This window comes from Grammomys surdaster, unplaced genomic scaffold (assembly GCF_004785775.1).
Source record: "Grammomys surdaster isolate TR1022 unplaced genomic scaffold, NIH_TR_1.0 62, whole genome shotgun sequence".
In the NCBI taxonomy this organism is placed as follows: Eukaryota; Metazoa; Chordata; class Mammalia; order Rodentia; family Muridae; genus Grammomys; species Grammomys surdaster.
The window spans coordinates 12,002,616-12,021,418 of record NW_021604564.1 but is presented as its reverse complement, the minus strand read 5'-3'; the positions used below and the strand labels follow the sequence as shown (position 1 = coordinate 12,021,418).

The 18,803-nt window shown below is 43.3% G+C and overlaps 1 protein-coding gene across 2 annotated transcripts in view; it reads right to left on the bottom strand.

The window, feature by feature from the left end:
* Positions 1–884: 884 nt before the first annotated feature.
* Tnfsf10 (TNF superfamily member 10) overlaps positions 885–18,803 on the bottom strand; it is a 21,725-nt gene continuing 3,806 nt past the window's right edge. Inside the window, exons 2-5 of one of the 2 annotated variants that reach the window (XM_028763837.1) lie at positions 14,550–14,687; positions 11,806–11,848; positions 6,673–6,777; positions 885–5,708 (exon numbers count right to left, since the gene is read on the bottom strand). In XM_028763837.1, the coding sequence (XP_028619670.1) occupies positions 5,263–5,708; positions 6,673–6,777; positions 11,806–11,848; positions 14,550–14,687 (732 nt within the window). In that variant the 3' untranslated portion in view covers positions 885–5,262. The remainder of the gene's footprint in view (positions 5,709–6,672; positions 6,778–11,805; positions 11,849–14,549; positions 14,688–18,803) is intronic. The other variant, XM_028763845.1, reaches the window with a different exon arrangement.

Genomic DNA, 18,803 nt, shown 5'->3' with positions numbered 1-18,803 from the left:
AGTTGTAAAGTTACCTGTGATGGTTTTAACTGTCACTGGAAATCATCTAGAATCACCTGGAAGATGGACCTCCAAGAATGTGGGAATGTCTGGAAAGGACTATCTTAACTATGTTAGTTAATGAGGGAAGACCTGTCCATATGGCTGGCACCATTCCCTGTGCTCTGGATCCTGAACTGTATAAAAATAAAGAAAATGAATGAGAACTATCAAGTATGCCTTAATCCACTGTTTTCTGTTATTAACTGTGGATTTTCCCAATTCTCAAAAGCTCCTGCCTCTGTGACTTTCCAGCAACAGTGGTCTGTAACTTGAACTATAGACAAAACTCTCTCTCCCTTTCTTTCCCAGCACTGCCCTGGCTAGTTCAACCAATAATGCTGCAGCTGGCAAGGGCAGGGGCAGCTCTCCCACTCTCATACCCTAGGTCCTGGATTATCCTTGTCTTCTCAACTCAACAAAAGTTACATTTGTTACTTTTATTACAGCAACAGGAAAGTTAACTAAGACATGACCTTAAAAGCATTAAGATTATCCCATGGAAGCTAGGAAAGTGAGGGAAAAGTACACAGTGAAAACTAAACAGGGGGCAAAGATACAAATGAGCTCCTGTGTTACAGTTTTTACAATAAGTAAAAATGGGTTAAATTCACTAATAAGTTCTGAGACCCTCAGATGGATGACACAGTGTGTGTGTCAGCACTATATAATTCAAAGGTGTAACTCATTGAGCCCAAAGGTATAAAGAGCAATTCACAATAAAAAAAAAAGTAAGAGGAAAATATCAAACAATGGAAATCAGAATCATCAGTCTTAGTAGACAAAAGACAATTGTACCTTACAGGGCAGCTTACATGGGCTGAAGGGAGAGAGGGAGAAGAGAATGCACTGGATGTATTTGCTTTTATTTTCATTAAGGTGAAATTCAAAGTATTACTTTGTGTGTGTCAGAGTTTACAAAGTTTAACATTTCCCAGCCCACAAAATAGTATGAATACATTTGAAATAATCACCATCACAGTTAATTTTCTTTCTGGTTTCACTGCTATCAACATGGAAGAAAAAAAGAAAAGAAAGAAAGAAGAAAAATTCTCTTTAATACTTTCATGTCTCACAACTGAAAATATCTATTTATCCCTTTATTTCAAGAGTAAGTAAAAAAATAAAATAAAAGCTGGTTAAACAAAATTTCTGACATTGATAATGAAAGTGTTATATGCCAATCTATAGTAAATAGTTAAAATAATACTTGGAAGAAAACTACAGAATTGAATTGATTTGCCAAGAAAAAAAAGTAGCAGCGATTGAGCTGGGGAGACCATTCAGAGGTAAGAGCAGTTGTGGCTCAAGCATGAGAACCCAGGTTCAAATCCCCAGAGTCCATGTAAAAAACCCATATGGCCACCTGTCAGGAGAATCTCAGTGCACTGCTGGTTGCCAGTAATGGGAGAGACTCTGTCTCCAAGAAAAACAGTAGGCAGTGATGGAGTGGCGAAGGCCACAGTCTATGATAACAGGAGGCAGGACAAAAGACAAATTGTTGAGACTCCAGACTTCACAGAGTCCTCCCTTGGGAGCAAATAGAATTTACAAAAGTCAACTTAAATTCTGTTTCACTTAAAAACAAAAAAAAAAAAAAACAAGACAAAATAACAACAACAACCCAAGCAAACAAAAGAACACACCTCAGATTCTTAATACGGAACCCAAACTTACTCTTACAGGAAGCCTGTGGTGAAACTCTCTTCAAAATATTATTATGCAAGATCTAGAGGTTACATTTCATGATCTCAGGTGTTTTGTGGATTGATTTGACACAGAACAGGAAGACTCGGAATCTCATTGCTTTCTCCCTGTCTATGTATTGTAACTAGATCGTCTTCAGTACGGCTTTCTAAGGGCTTTTAGGAAGAAAGACCAGCATGACCTAGAACCCAATGCAAAAGCAATTAGAACAAGCATTGTGGCGTGTGTTTAATTTCAGAGGTCTGGAGCCAGAGGCTAGGCAAATCTCTGAGTTTGAGGTCTCAAGTTCCAGGATAGTTAAAACTGCACTGTCTTGAAAAATCAAAACCAACCAACCAAATAAAGGAAAACTGGCATTTTACCATGTGAAGTCCCACCCTGTTCCTCACAGATTCAGCTAAAGGCTGGCGCTCCATCAGGATACAGGACCTTATTTCTTGTCTTTACCTCCAATTGCCTATGGTCCTAAGGTAACCAATCTTTCTTCGTTTTTTATTTTATACCTGAGAATTTGATACACCTTTAAAAGACTTGATACTGAGGAAATTAAGGGAAACTCGCCACCTGGTGGCACTCATGGTGTGTGACATTAAAGTGACCCTTTTTGGTCTGAAAAGAAGCCTTTGCCTAGACACTTCTGCTCCAAAACAGTAGAGCTGACCTCTCCCCTGAGATCATTGTCCCTGTGCTCACCCAGGTCCCCAGTCTGAGTTAGCCAGGTGGCAGGTTTGTCTTAGTCTTAAGTCAGATGGTTTGTTGGGCTGGAACTCAACAAGGAAAGAACAACCCCCTCCCCTACCCAAAATTGATTTCCTTTTCAAACAGATAAATATTCATGCCTTTTAAAAAGGACTTACAATTGCCCAGAAAGTTATCATTTTAGAATATTCTCTCAACTGTTGCTTCCTGTGTCTTAGGCTTTAGATTCTAGCAGAAGACAGAATATTTAGGTGTGCTTGTTTAAACAAGTCATGGAGTTTAATGTTTCACATGATTTGTCTGAGCATGTTACATTCTTAAATATTTAATTTCTAAATCACAGCATTTGACATTTTGGCAAATATGTGTCCTACTGGCTACCTGCTCATTACTTGAAAGAAATTAAAGATGCACACACCAAAGATCTCTGATCGCCACTCCAAGATTCGGATCCTGTTGGATTGTGGTTCACTCCAGGCATGAGCATTATAAACTGCTCCACAGGAGAGTCCAGTATAGACTGACCATACAGGAACAGCACACAAAGAATGTATGTATTCAACACGAAAACTAGAAATTAGATACCATTTCGCTTTACAGCCTGGCAAACAAGAGGAAGTGCTGTGAATTTTTCCTTCAGTGATGACTTAGGGACCAGGAATTAAAAGAACACTCAGTTATGTCTGCCATTTAAAACCTTAAGGCTGCATTTACGGTGCCACTCAGTGTGAGGCACATGCCTACTGGGAGGAAGACCCTGGGTTTAGTTCTTAGCCCTGCCGTGACTCTGTGTGTGTGTGTGTGTCACTGCGCATGTGTGGAGGTCAGCGGACATCTTGTAGGAATAGGTTCTCTCCCACTAAGGAAGTGCCAAGGGTCAAATTCAGGTTGTCAAGTGCCTTTTGTGAGCTTTCAAATGTTCTCCACTATTTCTCATAGTGTTTCCCATGTGATCATTATGTTTATTTTTAATTAATACATTCATTTGGTTTATGTAGACATGACATACAAGTACTTTACTAAGTACTAGGGCTATAATTCTAGGCAAAATTTTTATTATTACTCTGCGTTTTAGTATTAAAATGCTTCTATTCTAGTGAAAGGAGGTATTCAAGCGCTTATATTCAAGTGGTAGCTGGGACATCTATTTGCTAGTTTATAAGGGCTTGAGTCATAAAAAATAAGAAGAGGTATCAGAAGTGACAGCTAGCCTTACTCTTACATTCAAATAAGCTTTTTTAAAAAACACTTATTTTTGTATATGGGTATTTTGTCAGACTGTATGTCTGTATCGTGTGCATGTATTGCCTGTAAAGGCCAGAAAGTCAGATCCCTTGGGACTGGAGTTACAGCTGTTAACTATCACATCAGGGCTGAGAACTGAACCTGGGTCCTCTGGAAGTGCTGTTTTCCTCTGAGCCATCTCTCCAGGCCCCCAATAAGCTTTAAAAAAAAATGTTTCATTAAAACACATCATATGGGCTTGTTTGGAGTTGTTGTTGTTTGGTTTTAGTCAGTTTTGTGTTACTCTAATGAAACTCCAGGCACCAACATCTTAAAAAGAACATGTGTTCAACATCTTAGCAGGTGGAGTGGACAGATGTAAGAGCCAGAGAACTGGGGGTGACAGCTGTCTTCTGGACAAAGCAAGCATGTTGAACCTAGTCCAAACTTGATCCTGAAAATCAAGGTAAATTCTGCGCTGCTGAACGTTGCTACTTCTAGGATATAGGGACACAAAGTATTTCCATTCAGAAAAGGAAGGAATGGGGCTGTGACAAAGCTCAGTGTGGAGTGGTTGCCATGAGTACAAGAAGCCTGGCTCTACACAAACCGGGCAGGGTGGCGCATGCCTATAAGCTCAGCAAGTCTTGGAGGCAGGAGGTTGCACAGTTAGAGATCGCCCTTGACTACATATTGCATTTGAGACCATCCTGGGATACATGATGCTCTGCCTCAAAACTAGCAAACAAGCAAAGGAGGACCGGAAGCAGATCAAGGAGGGAGGCACCAAAGACTTACAAGGCAAGACCCTCCTTCAACTCTACATCTGCACCCAGGGCATGTGGTGGGAGGATCTGAGCTCCAGCAGGCTGGGGCAGCCCTGCTGTATGACTCTATGTGCCTCTTTCTTGGGCTGCCCTCATTCATTGCCTGGAGATTTCACATATTCTTTGGGCAAGGTGCCCACTGATGGTGAGGCATGATGTTATTATGTAGAGTTTACACTTGAGAAAAGCATAACCAGTCACCATAAAGAACAGTCACACGCACAGACTCTCTCTCTCTGTCTCTCTGTCTGTCTCTCTCTCTCTGTCTGTCTCTCTCTGTCTCTCTCTGTCTCTCTCTCTCTCTCTCTCTCTCTCTCTCTCTCTCTCTCTCTGTCTCTCTCTCTCTCATGTTATAGGTGAGATATTCTGTGATTTTTATGCTGACCTGCATTCATAGTCTGCATACAGCTCTGGAACACTTGGGTTTTACACCCCTGGACCAGATAACAAAGGTGAAAATTGTCAATTGTTGCATAAATATTTAGAAATTGGACATCTTCTAGATCTCTGCAAACTGGTACCAGGTGGATCATTAAAAGGCTATAGTGATCTCATTTCGGGGGAATAAAGCAAGTGCCTCGGATGAAACACTGAAAGTGTCTGCAGCTGGCCTGCAGCTGCTGTGTTCCAGTTGCCTCTCTGTCACATCTGTCCTGAGGTTTCAGCAGCCAGGCCATACCCTAACCAGTTCAGTCGCTTCTGGGCATGCCTTCAACCTAGAAGATCATTGGGTATTTTAGGGCTGTGTTTGATCTTTGCAGGTCATTTAGTTAATTAAAAAGGCTCCAAAGAAACTGGCTTCTTGATCCAGGTCCATCAAATGCTCATTCGTCACAGAAACAAAAATCCTGTCATTTTCTTTGAGCTCAAACAGTCCCCCCTGATAGATGGAGTACAGTCCGTACTCGGCATCTTTGGACCAACAGCTGTTTCTGGCGCTCTTCATCAGCATTATGGGATCAGGGTAGCTGGTGTATTTGTAGATGTACTGCACCATCTGTTTGACTCTCCCTCTGTCCTTTGAGACTGTCTTGGAAGCTTCTTCAGCCTCCTGAAATCGGAAGTAAGTTTGGGAGTAGATGTAATACAGGCCTTGCTGCTGGATGACCAGCTCTCCATTCCTCAAGTGCACATGGTTGAGAAACGAATGCCCTTTCCGAGACGACTCCCAGGATTCTATCTTCTGGCCCAAGGTCTTTCCATCTTTGGAGACTACATGGAAACGAAAGAAACGGTTAGCGGGAGGAAGTTTACATCAAAGAGAGGAGATACCTCAGCTGCTCCACACAGTCAGTCTTTTCATTGGGCTTGCACACAGTGCTGATCCAAAATCTAACATCTTACACTTTTCATCTGACACGGACCACAAAGGCTAATCATGTGAAAATGGGGAGGCTCCTGGATCATTTTGATCTCCTTGCTGTCTGTCCCTCTTGCCAGCTATGCCACACCCACACACACCAAAGGTTCAAGGTTCCCTGTGGTTCAAAGGTGTCCCTGTGGTGGGAGGTCCTAGTGCCCTATGGTGAAGACAAAGGCTGTGGATTAGACTGTGGTGAGGGCAAAGGCTGTGGATTCAAAGTTTTGAGATGGAAGAGTTTATACAAGAAGAGGAGGCAGAGGGATGGAGGGGAGGAGGGATGGAGGACGGGAGGAGGGAGAGGGGTAGAGGGAGACAGAAAGAGAAAAACAGAGGGGGTGGGGGAGAGAGAGAGAGAATTACTTTAAAGATTAAAAAAGTCTGAGTGTGGTGGTGCCTGGCATCCCAGCCCTTGGGAGCTCGAGACAGAAGAGGTTGAAGTTCTGAAGCCAGCCTAGGCTCCATGAACCACTGTTTCAATAAAAGAGGGGAAATATGGGGTAGTGGGGAAGGAGGAGGGGAGGAGAAGATGCAAGCAACAGCAGCAGCAGCAACAAAGGTGGCCCAGTAGGACACAGTGTTCTCTCATGCACACTTTTCCTGAGGCCAGCTATAGCAGAGTTAGCAAGCTTTCCATGTCTTCTTGTTTCACAGAACAGTCATCTGAGACTGGATCACTGTTGAGCACTTAGAGTCATAGAGATATTTCAGATAGAAGTTAAACTACTTTCAATAGTTCCAGAGCCTCACAAACGCTAGGTATCATCCCCGCCCCCACCCTGCTGCCAGCCCCTACCCCAGCCCTCATGATCTTACTTGGAATTAAGGCTGAGTTGCTTCTCCGAGTGATCCCTGTAATGTGAGCTGCCACTCTCTGAGGTCTTCCACCTCTGGGCAAGGGAGGAGTACTTAGCTGCTTTTCTAAAAGACACATGACAGGAAAACATCAGCGTTTGTCAAGATGCTTCTCAAACACACTGCTCAGCTTACAACACAGTTGTGTCTGCCCAGGCATCCTGAGCACAGGGCCTTCCCAAATTGATCCTATGCTTTCATAAAACAGCCCAAATAGTGGGGCTGGAGAGGTGGCTGCTCTTCCAGGAGACCTGGGTTTGAGCCCACCACCCACGTGACTGCTCACACTGGTCTGTAACTCCAGTTCCAGGGCAAACAAGAGGATCAGAGTTTAGATTCTCAGCACCCACCTAAAAACTCAGGCATGGCCACATGCTGTATCCCCAGGAGAAAGGCATGGGGAAGAATCAGTGGAGACAAGAGGAGAGCTGGGTTGTTTGGCTGCCATCCTAACCCCAGGTCTCTCTACGAGAGACCATATCTAAAGCGAATAGGCAGAAATTCTTAAAGGAAAATACATGACAACCTCTTCTGACCTCTGAAGTATAACACACACCTATACATAACATGTGTACATGCATAATATAAATCGTATTCAATAATGTCTCTTATAATTTAGCTTCAAATCCCCACTCCTCCCTCCGTTTGGTTAAGATAAATTATATACTATCAACAATCAAATATTGGCAAGGACAAGAAATTATGCCACAGTATGCAGAGCTATATAGATTAACCATTGATTCCATTGAGTCCTCAAGGAACTTACTGTATTTTATGAGAGATACCAATTGGAAAATAAAATAACTATTTATGAGAAGGAGAGGTAAGAGGTACCCCTAAGCAGAGGAAGGACAGAGTCCTAGTTATTGGAGAGCTGAGGTCAGGGGAGGGTTTGCTGAGGAGATGCTGTTAAGAACTTTTCAGTTAATTGGAAGAGAGATATTTCCAGAGAGCTAAAGTCAAGCCCCAGGGCAGAAGAAAGGAAAGAAATGCGGGTCTAACTTGAAGAAAACCAAGTACATAAGACTTAGGCTGCCTCCCCAAGACACTGAAAGGGGTAAAAAAAAAGTTTCATGCTTCAGGTCAACTTATGTCAAGGTCTAGTTTTATGGGCAGAGGGAGAGAGGCCGGAGGCTACTAGGCAAGTTACAAGGTTGAACACTGGTCCACTCTTTAGGTTGGAAGCTCAAGAAGCAAAAGAAAACAGTAAGTTTTCATAGGTAGGCAGTGAATGAGAAAGAAAAAGCCATTTCTGTTTATCTGGTATTAGTTATAAATCACCATTAATTCTGTTCTTGTTATTTTAGGAAGCCACGTTTTCTTCTCAAAGCAAAAATTTCTCTTGAGCTTCGAAGAAACCTAATAGACTCTACATGGCTCTGAAAGGAGCATGGTGGGGAGGGATGGATGGATGGAGAGGTGGTGTGAATGGAGAATGCATGAATCATGTGCTTACGTGCAGAGGTCAGCGGAGCATGGCAGGTGTCTTGCTCCGTCTAACTCTCCACTTCAGAGCCGGAAGCCCTGCTGGTGGCTGCTGATCTCTTCTCCCTCACAGCTCTGACAGTGCAGATGTATGTGTGTATCACGTCACCCCAGTCAAACTGGGACTTAACAGCAAGCACTGGGGAAGTAGGGGCCCTTCTACACTGCAGGAGGAATAGTCCAGCCAAGAGGGAAACAAGTATGGAGGCCCTGAAAACACTAAACACTAACCATACACCTGACCCTGTGTGCATGTGTGTGTGTGTGTGTGTGTGTGTGTGTATTCTGCTGTATGCTTGTGGAGGCCAGAGGACAACTCTTTAAATTGGTTTATCATGTAAATTCTATGATTAACTGAGATTGTTGGCTCCTTTACCAGCTAAACCACCCTGTTGGACCTAGATATAGTGGTCTTGATCGGCACCTACTTTATTTATTCTGGGGCTTGGAAAGCATCAGCCCTGACCTCCTGGCCGTCAGGGTTTCTGCTGAGAGGCCAGCAGTTTTCTGATGGATTGACCTTTCTGAGGAGCTTGGGATCTCTTTCTTATAGCTTTCAGAATTCTTGAAAATCTAGAACATCTCCCAAATGTGTGTGATGTTCAGACAAGAGCCGAGGTAAGCCCCGCACCATTCCAGCGCCAGCATGACTCCTGAAGCAGCCACGTGAATTCCTAAGAGTGGTTGCCTGTTGGGAGAATATTAAAGAGCAACTCTGAGGTGGAGCTGCAGAGTCGATTACAATTAGTCTCAGAATGTCAAGGTCGATGTGTCCATTCGCCACTGACCTTCACGGTTACCTGGGTCACGGCATGCCTCCACCTAACCCTTTAATCCTTTGCTTTTAAATAGACAGATCCAGTTTGCATTTGCTGTATATAGAGAAGCCTGGATTTGAGCGCAAAAATCTGAATCTTTAATTTTTTTATTATACATATTTTTTCATGGTACAATGGTTCTGTCTTCCTTAAGAACACTGTCATACAAATACACAGTATACATTAAACAGATTCCTCATCCCCCTGCCTCCTGCCTACCTCCCACCTCCTGTTAGTTCCTTCGATTCAATGGTTTCATTTCTATCTTCATGTCATATATATATATATATATATATAAAAATATATATATATATATATATATATATGGATATGATTGTGTGTATTTATATAAACTGGAGTCTATGCATAAGAGAAATCATGCAATAGTTGTCTTTCTGAGAGGAGTTTGGTTCACTTAATATCTCTTCTTTCATCCATTTTCCCACAAATAATAAAACTTCATTCTTTACAGTTTGTTGAGAAAGTCCCACTGTGTATATACCACATTCTGTCTTCCCTTCCTCTCTCATAGGACACATAAATTGGTGACACATTTACCTATTTTAAATAGAGTCACACTAAGCATCAACATGCAAGTGTCTCTGATATATTGATTTAGTATTCTTTATGCACACTGGGTCATGTGGAAGATTCACTTTGGTATTTTCAGGGGACCATGAAGTATCAGTGCTTTAATTTCATGAAGTCCCATTTGTCAGTGGAAACACCATGCTTGTTTCCATATTGGCTGGACTAATCAGCATTTCCACCAGCAGTATTGAAGGGCTCCCACTTTCACCAGTGCTTTCACCATTTTGACTGTGGCAAGATGAAATGTCAGTGTTTTAATTTATATTTCTCTAATGGCTAGTGAGGATGAACATGTATTTCCTGTGTTACTAGAAACTGTGGTTCATCTTTTGAGAACTGTCTCTTCATTTATTGGATGGGTCATGTGAATTCTGGAGTGCTCTGAGCTTTTTTGTGCATTCTAGATATTAACCCTCTATCTTATGTATAGCTATATGTATATATGTATATACATACATACACACACACACACACACACACACACACACACACACATATATATATATATATATATATATATATATATATATATATATATATAATATGGCTATGTATAGCTAGCAAAGATTTCTTCCCATTTTGTAGTCTGTCTATTCCTTCAATAAATGATGTCTTTTGCTGTACAGAAGTGCTTTAATATCATGAAGTCCAATTTGTCAGCTGGTGGCATCTTGTGTGACCAGAGTCCTTTTCAGAAAGTCCTTGCCTATGTTTATCATTTTTTCCTCTGGTAGTTTCAAGTTTTATATTAGGGTCTTTGATTGTTTATCTACTTTTCCTCTTCTATTGTGGATGCATGCATTGTTTGTTGAAGAGACTTTTATCCAAAGTGTATTTTTGACCTCTTTGTCAAAAATCAGGTGTCTTAGTTAGGGTTTTACTGCTGTGAATAGCCACTATGACCAAGGCAAGTCTTATAAAGGATGACATTTAATTGGAGCTAGTTTACAGGTTCTGAGATTTAGTCCATTATCATCAAGGTGGGAGCATGGCAGCACCCAGGCAAGCATGGTCCAGGAGCTGAGAGTTCTACATCTTCATCTGAGGGCTCCTAGGAGAAGACTGGCTTCCAGGCTGCTAGGATAAGGGTCTTAAAGCACATGTCCACAGTGACACACTTCCTCCAATGAGGCCACACCTACTCCAACAAGGCCACACCTCCTAATAGTGTCACTCCCTGGCCCAAGTATATTCAAACCACCACATGAGGTATTTGTAGCTTTGTGGGTTATGACTATTTCCTTTATTCTATTTCATTGATCTACATGTCCATTTTTGCATTTGTGCCATGATGGTTTTGTTGTTGTGATTCTGTAGTATAACTTGAAATCAGGGAGAATGGTAGATACCCCCAGCATCATTCTTTAAGCTCAGGATTGCTTTGGGTATGTGTAACCTTATGTGCTTCAATATTAATTTTAAGATCTCTATCCTGTAAAGAATATCATTAAGATTTGGAATATTTTCTATTCATGGTAATTTCAATGTGATGGATGAGAAAACAGGACATGGTTAAAATTATATATAAAAGTACAACAATACAATCAAGCCAAGAAAGGGTGATAGAAATAACAAGATACAGAGGCACTTACTTACAAATGTGCCAAGAAGAGACTCCTGTGAGCCAAAGAGCCAGGACAGAGTGAGAGGGAGAGCCAATGACAGGCAAGATAAGCCTGGGTAAAGGCACAGTGAGAACTGGGCTAAAGAAATGGCTGCTGAGCATGTGGCTTCCAGGAGGAAGCACCGATGAGATCATGGGTAGGTAGATGGTTTGCTGGGGGAGGACTGACACACTGAGGGGGTTGGGGGTGACAAAAAGCATTGTGGTCAGAGGCAGAGAAGGTGGATAGTTTTTGAAAATTTTATCTATTTTACTTCCTGCCCAGTTCTAGATAATACTTAAGATGGTTTATTTATAGTGAAATGATTAAATCAGTGAAAAATTGAAGTAGAAGGAAAGTTCATAGGAGACAAAAAGGACAAAGAAAGAGAGAACGAAGTTCTGACAATAAGGAGGCCATGAAGTTAATCCCAAGCTTTCCTCAGTGCAAAGATAGAAAAACTCAAGGAGTATCTGAAGACAGTGAGTGAGCAGGGGGTCCTGTGTGTCTCCTTGTATGTGGGAGCAAGGGGAGACTGCAGAGCCATTCAGCTGTGACATAGACAACAGCAAATAAAAACAGCAAAGGATTACTACCTGGAACTGTAGAGATGGTTTCCTCGAAGGTCCTCAAAGTCACCTACAAATAATATTCGACAAGAGTGTTAATGCCCCTAAAAATGTAACAGAATACACGTGCTTCTAGATTTTCTTTTTGACATGGAACAGGACACTTGTACAGTGACATCGATACAGAAGGAGTTCTTTTATCTAAGCATAGGAGTTTGTGGGGGAATCTGGGATTGATCCTGAGATACCATGACCAAAGGACAATCTGAAAGCTATGACTGGTACTTGGAGCAGCTCGGAAGGAAGGTCAACCATGTCTCCAGGGCTCCATGAAGCCGGTAATAACCGTGTTCCTTCTTCCCTCTTCCTTTCCCTCTCCCTCTCCTCTCCCTCTCTCCCTCTCTCCCTCTCTCCCTCCCTTCCTCCCTCTCTCCCTCTCTCCCTCTCTCCCTCTCTCCCTCTCTCCCTCCCTCCATCCTTCTCTCCTTCTCTCCCTCTCTCTCCCTCTCTCCCTCCTTCTCTCCCTCTCCCTCTCCCTCTGTGTCTGTCTGTCTGTCTGTCTGTCTGTCTGTGTATCTGTGTGTAAGACAGAGCCCAGCATCTTGACCAATTATGTAGACCTAAACCACACCCACAGATATGCTCACTCTATAAATGTCTGACTTGGCACCACCATGTTATTCTCTAATGTTGGTAATGCTAAGTTTGTGCCCAAAGTAGTGGTACCAAAGTCCCATGCCTTGCCAAACATCTTACAACCCCCTGCCCAGCTTTTGCAGTAACCAATGGAGAAAATCAGTGCAAAAGAGAATGCTGGATCTTTCTATTTGGGGAGCAGAGCCCAGTTTGAGTCCTTATGACTTCTGAACCCCCTCTACTCATCCCCTTGTCACTTTCAGGATCTGTGCCACCTTTGCTCCCTCACTGCAAATGTCAGGAACATAGCAGCTGTGTCCCATACACCATAAAGTAGAAGCTTTCTGATTTCCTCTGCTTCAGCCCCTCACCCCAGCTGAGCCAGCATTCACTGGAGTTGGTCCCACCTGCTCTGGAGAAGGGACAAGGAGTAAGGTGGACTTGAGCAGTCACCTCTCCTTTCTCTGTTTCTCTTTCTGTCTCTTATTCTAAAACAGAAAGAAAAGGAGGAAGAAGGGGGAGAGAGACAAGGAAGGGAGAGAGACAGAGGAGGAAAAAGAAAAGGATGTAGGGATTGAGAGAAGAAGAAAGCAAGTGACAGGGAAAGGGTCGTTCTGTATGAGTGACTAGGAGCAGGTCAGGTGACCGTGAGTCAAGGCTTTCCTCCCGCAGCTCATTAATAGGCTTGCGTTCTTTAGTTGATCGGACCTGTGATGACTTTATCTGTCTGAAACTATGTGTTTAAGAAGCATAGCAATGATTCCTTCCTGTGTATCTGCTCTCAGAATTCAATGGGCAGATGTTTACAGGAAATAGAGAGCTCAATGTGCCTGAGCAGAGTATGAATTTCCTCTCACGCACTCACATCCATCTGCTTGATGTCCTCTGCCTACCAGTTCCTCTCCACCCTGGCTATCCAGGATGAGTCTGGGAGGGTAGAGGGAATTAGTGGAGAGTGACATAGAAAAATCTATCATGCTAATTCCCTTATATCTTCCTTGGTTGGCCCTTGTACCTGCTAGCACCTCAGCCTCCAGACTTCTTAGTTCACGTCTCTGCCTGATGACTCACTGAACCCTTTAAGCCAAAGGCTTTGGAAATCCCAAATCTGAGGTTCTTTCACACCTGTCCAAAGCCTGGGCGTTTTCTGAACCTCCTCACTGTTGGCAAGGCCCAGCCAGGGAGTTCACACAGTTAAGAGACTAGTTCATTTGACACAGAAGCCACATTCCAGCTGCTGTCTGCACTCTACGGAGAACAGTGCGCAAGTCACCCACTGGGGCCCCGATCATCAGGACAATACTGTTTCCGTGGAAGGAACAACAGACTCCTAAATATATCTGACATAAAGCATCCGTCTTCCCACACTGGGATTTCCCATTCTATCCTTAGATGGTGATCTCATATTTGGGGCCTCTTTGTTTGCAAAGTATTTTTAATATCGGTGCCTTCATTTGACCTTTTCAGAAAGGCAGAAGGCAAATATTTGTAAATGCCATCATAGCAGGAGAAAGCAGGCAGAGAAGGAACTGATTTGACTTAATCTAAAAGTAAAATCAGTTAACCACATTCAGAGAAATGAACTGCTAGCCACCAGAGAGCTTTCTGCCAGAGAGTCCAGCAAAGCAACTTCCATTGACAGACGCATTTGCCTAACTTGTCTTTCATTGACAGTGAATCTCGATAACCTCACCTTCCTTCAACTTCTCAGCACAGCTCTTGTTCTCTCACCCCATTTCTTCTTCATTACATTTGTGCAAAAAATAAATGTATATTTAATTTTAGAGATCAGCCATGGGGGAAGAAGAGAACACATCATCATTTGGGCCTCTTTCATCATCTGAATGATAACAAACAAACGAATAGAAAAACCACTGGACAACCTTGAGCACATGTCCTGTCTGTGCCAGCATTCACAGAGTAAACACAAAGGTTAACTAACTTACAGGAGGCGCTGCACAGTCAGCCAGAGCTTTATCTACTACCTAGTATCAGACAGAACACCACATTGCTGGGTAATCACTGAAGCACCCTGGGACTTGGTTTCTTCATTTGCCAAATACAGATTTCCAGATTTGAAGGTCTGCAAATTCTTTCTCCTTTGACCTCATGTTCTTGCTGTTGTGAGTACCCACCTCTTCAATGAGCTGATACAGTTGCCTCTTAGCCTGCAAGCAGGGTCTGTTCAAGATCTCTTCATCAGTAGAGTCCCAAAAATCCTTGTCTTCCTTTGAGAAGCAAGCTAGTCCAATTTTGGAGTGATTGTCCTGCAGCTGGGTAGAGACAGGATATGACTGTGTGGTGAGGTTTTTCTCTTTACCCATTTGGAAGCACAAAAAATAGAAAGCGTTGAGCATTGAGTGGAGCATGAGCATTGTGAGCAGTGTATGGTTTAAACAAAAGTAGGCATGCCACCCATTGTCCATTGATACTAACTAAGCAGCTGGATGCTGTAGCGGGGTGTAGGAATTGGTCAGACATCCTGGACCACAGTGCCCTCCTCTGTCCCATCTCTCGAAGACATGTGTCTTTGTTACTTTCCCTCACATGTTTCTCATTAGAAATGGTGGTGATGACGAAGGTTACTTCAGTTTGAAGGTAGTGTGGCTCTCCCTCCAAAACTGGAAACCTGCCTGTGCACGACATAGGGAGTGGAATCCATTTAAATGCCCACATCCTTAACAAAAAGCAGCCAACTGTTTGGTGAGTGGTAGGTGTGTTCTGGCCCTAACCACAGCTTCTGCAACTGAGTAGATTGTAGTTAATGGCACTGTTTCTACTCTGGATGGACCCATGGTACCACTAGGAATCTGTATCCTGACTCACAGGGTTTTCTCAAAGCCTAGGAACTGATCTAAGGAGACCTTAAGAGCCACTGAAGATGTTTTGTCAGGACAGGAAGCCAATATTTATAGTAGCCTCATAATTGCCCCCAAAGTCCTTACCCTTAGTATTATAACCCCCCATTCCCACCACATGGCTGCCATGAACCAGCCAGAACGTGCTCGTTCCCTCCAGCTGTTACCAAATCAGGAGGGAGGGGGAGTAAAGGGGAAGGAGGAGGATGAAGAAGTCCTTACAGTTAGATTTTTTTTTCTTCTTTCCCCTTTGGCTTAGTTTACCTCACAGCTTGGATATACAACCCATTATTTCCCAATGCTTGTTGTCATGGCACCTGTAAACTCAGCTAGCTGGGAGACTGAACCCGGAGACTCACTAGTTGAAGGCTTGTCTAAGCTACAGAGTTAGTTCAAAGCCAGACTGTAAGAATCCATAAGATTCTTTCTTAAAACAAACAGAAGAAAGCAAAAGTAGAGTTGGGGGCGAGGCCCACTGGTAGAGTGCTTGTCTAGCCAGGGTTAAGAGCGGGGACATTGCTCACTGGTAGAGTGCTTGTCCATTATGGGTAAAACCCTTGGTTCTTTCCCTGTCACTGTTGATTTAAAACATCTGTTGATTTGTCTTCACCTGGAAGTTTCGAAGGACCTGGGCTCAAACTCACAGATATCCATTTGCTTCTGCCTTCTGCGTGCTGAGGTTTAAGGCATGCCCCTCCATGCCTGCCCTAAACATAATACTTTTATCTATTATTGAAATTTAATGTCCTGCAAAGTTTAGGGTGGTGGTAAATTTAAGAACTCATACTTCCTATAGAAAAACAATCCATTGATTGATTGTTTGGTTGAATGAGTGATTGATTGGTTGATTGTCAGTCAGGGTCTTCTTATGGTCCAGTCTAGCTTCATACTTCCTTGATTATCAAGGATGACCCTGAGTTTCTGATCCTCGGCTCTCCGTCCTCCCAAGCTATAGTGTTGCCGCATCCCACAGCCCTCTGGGTGTCATGTGGTGCCGTGGACTGAAGCAGAGCTGTGTGCTTGTTGGCCAAGCGTCTATGATCTGAGCTACACTCCAGCACCATTAAAAAATGATTCCATTACTCATGCAAAGTTCTCTGTTTAAACCAAATGAGCAGCCTCGGAGACGTCAGTGGCTCATTGGAACACTAATGTCCTGAGGAGGGAAACGTTGTCTCCTTCTCTCCTAGCAGTGGGTTTTCTCAACAAGAAAGGGTTGAGAGCCTGGAAGGCTAGGGCTCAAGGCAGGAAGGAGCTGCTGTTGTTACTGTGGTCGTTCCAGGAAGGTCTCTAAGTGTCTTCTTGTAACTTTGTCTGAGAAAGACAAAGTACCTTAGGAGGAGAGTAAGTCAACCCAGCCCGAATTAAACAGCTGGCAGGTGTCCAGGATACCTTCTGGGAATTTCAAGAAATGTTTTCAAGAGGTGGGAGGGGAAATCTGGATTGGGTCGGCTTCTGAGAAGGTATGCAAGTTAATGCAATTGAGTTATTACACAATCGGTAATGAGCGGGGAGGGGGGCAGATCGTGACTCAATGGTAGAAGTAAAAATCAACTGGAAGCTTAGGAAAACCTTAAGAAGACATGGGCAACTCAGAAAACACAGAAAAGTAAAGGACATTTTCATAAAAGTAAAAGCAAATTCTCCCCCCAGCTAATAATCTAAACAACAACAACAACAACAAAACCCAAAACAAAAAACAAACAACAACAAAAACAAACCAAAATACTAAACTGAAAACAATAGCCCCACATCCAGCTAACCCCTGGCTGACCCTCTGTGCGCATGGTTGAGAATCAGACTGTATGCAGGACTGTGGATATTTTCTCTTAAGATTATGTGGACATGGTGTGTCTTTGAAATCTAAGGGCATAGCTCAGCGGAGCAGTTCTTGCCTTGCTTGCCCAGTTCCTGGAGTCTTAGAACTGCAGACTTCTAAGGAAACCATATATGGCAGCTTAGACCATTTTTTATGACATTCACTACAGAAAATTTAGAAAATGCATAATATTTGAAAAAGAAAGGTCCACTTTATCCTCCCATCTTAAGCTCACAATCGTCAACTCTCTGCTGTTGGGCTCACTAGATTTTTTTGCATAAATAATGATTTCTACCAGTGGAGGAGTTGGAGAAGGGACTGAAGGAGCTGAGGGGGCTTGCAGCCCCGTGGAGGGAACAGTGTCAACAGGCCAGACACCCCAGAGCTCCAGGGACTGGACCACCAACCAAAAAATACACATGGAGCAACCCATGGCTCTAGCCACGTATGTGGCAGAGGATGGCCTTGTTGGACATCAGGGGGAGGAGCAGCCCTTGGGCCTGAGGGTGTTCGATGCCCCTGTATAGAAGGATGCCAGGACGAGAAAGCAGGAATGGGTGGGGGAGTGGGGGAGCACCGTCATAGAGGCAGGGGGAGGGGGGATGGGATGGGGGTTTCCAGAGGGGAGACCTGGAAAGGGATAACATGTGAAACGTAAATAAAAATATTCAATAAAAAATGATAGTGATTTCTGGACAAAGGAAATGGAGAGGGGAAGCTTCAGCCCTCGCTCCTCACTCACATTTAGCACCTACAGCTGTGAAACCAATGCTGGTCACAGCGAGCTTGCAGAGTTTGCACTGAGGTTATTCTGGAAATACCTTTGCCTCCTCTCTCCCTCTGCGTCTTACCTCACCACATCCTTTCTGCCTCAGGAAACGTGTCTGCATGAAGAGACTCTAAGCTTTATTTGATATTGCTGGATTTTTAGCAAAATTTTGAAAACCTTAATTATACAATGGGACTCCAGGAGTCAACAGAGGATTGGGTCTATCTTAGAGTAAGTCCCCTTTGTCACATGTCCCAGTAGATGGGCTACCTGTGCATGAAGACAGACTTACTCTGCTTATGCTGTAGAGTTAGCAGACCTTAGGGCTTGTGGCCACAGTCTACAAACACAGCTGCACTCCAATCTCTTACATAAACTTAGAACTGAAAAGTAGTAACAGCTATACCCATCTTCTCAGGGAATGTACAGACTTGGGGCAAGCAAGATGACTCAAATGACCACAGAATTTACAACCAAGGTAATGACCTGAGTGCAATCCCCGGATCCATGTGGTAGAAGGGAAAAAAATTAACTCTTCCAAGTTGTCCTTTGATACTCCTGTGTGACACACACACACACACATACATACATACATACATACATACATACATACATACATGTAATTTTAAAGAAAGAAATGTACAAATTTAGGACACAGAGACAACTCAGTCAGGAAACTGCTTGCCACATAACTTGTGAACTTGAATTCCATCTCCAGAGCCCACATAAAGAGAGTTAGGAGATGGTGGTGCACGAATCTAATCCCAGCACTCATGAGGCAGAGGTGGGCAGATCTCTGAGTTCAAAGCCATCCTGGTCTACAAAGCAAGTTGCAGGACAGCCAGGGCTACATAGAAAAACCCTGTTTCGCCGGGCAGTGGTGGTGCACACCTTTAATCCCAGCACTCGGGAGGCAGAGGCAGGCAGATTTCTGAGTTCGAGG